Here is a 4014-nt window from a genome sequence, read left to right on the forward strand (position 1 = left end):
CTTCTGTCCGCCGGCGCGAGGGAGCCCCCTGCACACGCCCAAGGAGTGCTTCCAGCGCATCAGCCGCCGCCTGCGCTCCACCCTGAAGCGGGGCCGGATCCCCATGGTGAGCCGGGGGCTATTGGGGGGCGGCGGGGCTGGGGCAGGCAGGGCTCCGGCTGCCAGCGCCCCATGTGCAACTTCGCCCGGAGCGGTGTCCCGAGGGCTGTCCCCTGACCTCGCGCACGGTCGCTGAGCCAGACAAGTGCTGAATTTCAGATGAGCTCCTGGGGAATGTGCTCCAATTCTCGTATGACCTCTGCAGTCGTGGCTGATTGCAAACAGACATTCAGCTCCCTGCGCAGATGGGTTTTCCTGGCTCAGTTCAGATTTTTCTGGTAGTTACAGGACACTTTTACGTGGTTGTTTCCCAGTCTCTGCTCGACGAGCAGCAGGTGACAGGGGAAATCCAGCGTGTTTGCCTACAGGGGCAGCAGTGGAGCCTTTGCGGTCTTCGGAACGGTCCACACAAGGCTATTTGGAAAAACTCAAATGCCTTTTGAAAGGGGTCAAACTGCATAAACCGCTGAGCAGACAATTAAGCCTTGAATGGAGAGGCAAGTGTGGCCTCGTGCCGCCTGGCTCGGGGAGCCGAGCTGCCACGCGCAGCCCCTGCGCCGTGCTGCCTGCCCAGACACTTGCTCTCCTGGGCCCCGGGGGTGCCTGGCTCCCTGCTCCCTCTTCTCAATGGTGCTGTTTTCCTGCTCTGTTTGTTTTCCTTGCTCTAATTAGAGTCTCTAAAAGCAGCCTCGGCTCCTCCTGCCTGCTGGCTTCTGCTCAATTTGTTCTCAAATGAGACTCGCTTCTGCTGCTTGTCTCTGGGGTCACGGTGCTCCGGAGAGCTGCATCGAGCTGATCTTTGCCTGTTGGGAGAAAAGGAGGCGCGAGGCACGAGGCTTTCCTGGCTGCCGCTGCTCTGAACATGAGGGACGATGCCAGCCCTTGGCACACAAAGTATGGAGTTGGCAGGGGACAGATTCTTCCCCGCCGCAGGGGCTGGAGAGGGGAGTTGTCTCCTTTCCTTGTGCCTTCCTGCCATCTCGCATCCAGATGACTTGCCCGGGAGCTGCTGGCGGTAACTCCTCGGGAGTCGGAGGCCCCGTCGTGCTGGGGCTGTGCGGACGTGGCAGGGGAAGGCAGCTATGGTCACAAAGTGCCCGTGGCCCTGGCTGGGGCAGCAGCTCCTCACAGGCAATACGCGGGTGCTGCGAGGGGCGCAGAGCTGTACGGGGGCAGGTGGCTTTGCCCACCTTGGGGTACACCCAGCGAGTGCCGGCTCCCCTCGCCCAGCTCCTTGCTCTTGGCTGTCGCCGCAGGGTCTGAGCGGGGTCCGGCCACTGCTGCCCTCTCCTTGCTGACAGCCCCTGCTTTTCCTTGCAGGGGACGCTGGAGGGTCTGGAGGAGGAGCTGCTGGCCTTCTTCTCCGTCACCCCTCACTCTGTCTACACAGCACTGATGGACAACAGGTATTTCCCCCCCCCCCCCCTTGTCGGGCTCTGCAGGTGTCACCGCTCCCCACGGAGCAGGGGCCGGGGTCCTGAGCCACGCGCACCCCGCGTGCAGGGGTTCCCAGCTCACCACAGCCTGAGCCAGCTGCCATGCACTCAGGCTGCTCCGCCTGGGTTCCCGGTGCCCCAGCCTGCGCCCCAGAGCTGCCCCGGGCTGCAGAGGGGCTCTGGGAGCGAAGGAGACCCCCTCGGCCAAGCTCGGGTCTCCGGCTGGGGACACTCGCCTGGCCTGGCCCGGCCCCTGAGGAGCCCCCAAGGGAGGGATGCGCTGGGGGATGCCTGCACAGGGGCTTGTGGCACTCTGTGCTCCCTGTCTCCGATCCGTGGGAGGAACCAGGGCAGGGCAACGCTCGGGAGATGCTGGTCTGAGGTGTGTCGGCTCTAACCCTGTCCCCCATCTCCCCCAGCTTCGAGCGACTCCTGCTCCATGCACTCTGCCAGTACATGGACCTTGTCTCTGCCAGTAAGAGCCTCATGTTTGTTTGGTTTTGGTTTTGTTTTTCCCTTCTTTTCATCGCTATCTCTCCTCTCCAGCTCAGCCTCTTCCTCCCTTCCTCCTCCCGGCCCCACCTTGCGCTGTGGCTCACAGATAACCCTGCTCTCCTGCCTCCGCTGCCCGAAGCTCCCTCGGGAGCCTCGGCTGTGGTCACGCCGCTTCGCCAGCACTAGTGGCGGGGTGTGCAACATCGGCCGCTGCCGGGGGCTGAAGCCCAGCAGCCAGGGTGATGGCCAGGCCCAGCTCTGCCTGGGGGTGTCTCGTTGACAGCAGTGCTCCCATTTCTTCTCTTGCGTCTGGGTTTGGATGGCCCAAAGCAAGAGGCTGCTTGTGGGGCTCCCTCTCCTGCGGCCGCTGCCTCCTCCCGCGGAGAGCGGCCATGCCCGCACCCTGCCCGTGGGTTTCCCTGGAAGGGCTTGTTGCCAAGGCAGAGGAGGAGAGGCACCGGGCTCTGTCCCCGCGGAGGAGTCTTCGCTGCCGAGGGTTTCATTAACAGCTGCTTGTGGAAAACAGCATGAGAGCGCTAACGATGTGAAGTGGAGCCCCGTGGTGCCGGCAGGGACATGTGGAGGGGGCTGGGGACGGGGGAGACAGTTGCCGCCTTTGCAGAGCACGGGGGAACCTGTGCCCGCTACGAGCCGCAGGGAGGAGGGGGGAGGTAGCTGGGCTGGGAAGACCGTGTTTGGGACCCACGGCGGGGACGGTGGCGTGCTAACTGCTCCCTCTTGCCCCCAGGTTCGGACATCGAAGGGAAACGTCAAATGAAAGTGAGCAACAAACACCGTGTCTTCCTGCCCCCCGAGCTCCTGCTCTCAGACTACCTGGGGCAGATGAGCTGATACCCCGAGGGTCGTCCTGCCCCTCGCTTGGTGCGCCGAAGGCTTCCTTCATCTGCTCCTGGCCTCTCCCAGCCCCGCTGTCCCCTCAGGTCTGGCCCGCTGCCCGCCCTCCCCCCCTTGCCCGAGCGGGGTGCAGTGCGGACCAGCCCCCTCCTCGCACCCTCCTTGAGGGGCTCGTCCCTTCCCCTCCTCCAAGAGCAGATGCTTGATGGTGCAGAGCCGGGGGCTCACGGCTGCGCCCAGCCGGCTCGTGGAGCAGTGCTGTGCTTCCCTCGGGGCGCCGGGACTCACGCCTGCGGGGCGGCAGGCGGCGTGGCCCTGCCAGATATCGCCACGCTCCGGGCGTGAGGCGTGGGCAAAGCAGGTGCCTATCTGTCGTGCTTGCCCTGTTCCCCGGGTTGCAGCGCTGCTTCCCGGCCGGAGCTGCTCTCCCTGGAACTGTTTGCGTGTCTATTTATAGCCCAGGTGCTTTTAAAAGTAATCGGGCTGGGCCAAACCCACCTCTGGCACTGACGCTTGTGGGGTGATTTCGGTCCAGATTTTTCTGTGGTGAAACAGCTCCTCGCGGCTGCTGAGCAAATGCTGAGCGAGCGGAAGAGCCTCGGGGCCGTCACGTTCCTGGGTTTTGTCCAGCACCCCCAGCTCTGTGCCCGCCGTGGGGTGTTTTTTTTTGGGGGGGGGCTCAACCCCTGCCAGCCCCCTCGGGCAGCGTGCGGCGTGGGGAGCTCCGAGCTCCCGGGCGCTCTCGCCCCGCTGGTGTTTTGGCAGTGCCCTGTTCCTACCTCGCGCACCGTCCTGTGGCACGCAGACCTGCCTGCGCCACGGGGGCACGGGCTGTTTTTAAATGTAATATAACCTGTGTTTTTTAATATGTATGTGTGCGTGTGTGTGTGTGCTGGAGGAGCACAGCCTGGCTGACCCGGCCCCTGTGCTCTTGCTGCTTGCCCAGGGCTGCCGTGGGGGCAGGTGGGGCAGTTTGTGGGTCTCCCCGTGTCCCCCGCACGTCTGGCCTGTGTCAAGGGCTGCTTGCAGGGGTTCGTCGCAGCTGAGGAGCCCTGCGGGGGGGGGGGCCCTGCTCTGGCCTGGCCCCTGATGCTGATGTCCCCAGGGCTGTACCGGGGACCGCCGGAGG

General features: G+C 64.4%; 1 protein-coding gene across 1 annotated transcript in view; it reads left to right on the forward strand.

Annotated features, from left to right (window-relative positions):
- The window catches only part of R3HDM4 (R3H domain containing 4), a 12241-nt gene extending 8307 nt beyond the window's left edge, over nt 1-3934 (forward strand). Inside the window, exons 6-9 of the mRNA XM_009279899.1 lie at nt 21-106; nt 1420-1505; nt 1955-2010; nt 2779-3934. Of these exons, the coding sequence (XP_009278174.1) occupies nt 21-106; nt 1420-1505; nt 1955-2010; nt 2779-2882 (332 nt within the window). The 3' untranslated portion in view covers nt 2883-3934. The remainder of the gene's footprint in view (nt 1-20; nt 107-1419; nt 1506-1954; nt 2011-2778) is intronic.
- The last annotated feature ends 80 nt before the right edge of the window (nt 3935-4014 follow it).

Source organism: Aptenodytes forsteri, unplaced genomic scaffold, assembly GCF_000699145.1.
Source record: "Aptenodytes forsteri isolate BGI_AS27 unplaced genomic scaffold, ASM69914v1 Scaffold147, whole genome shotgun sequence".
In the NCBI taxonomy this organism is placed as follows: Eukaryota; Metazoa; Chordata; class Aves; order Sphenisciformes; family Spheniscidae; genus Aptenodytes; species Aptenodytes forsteri.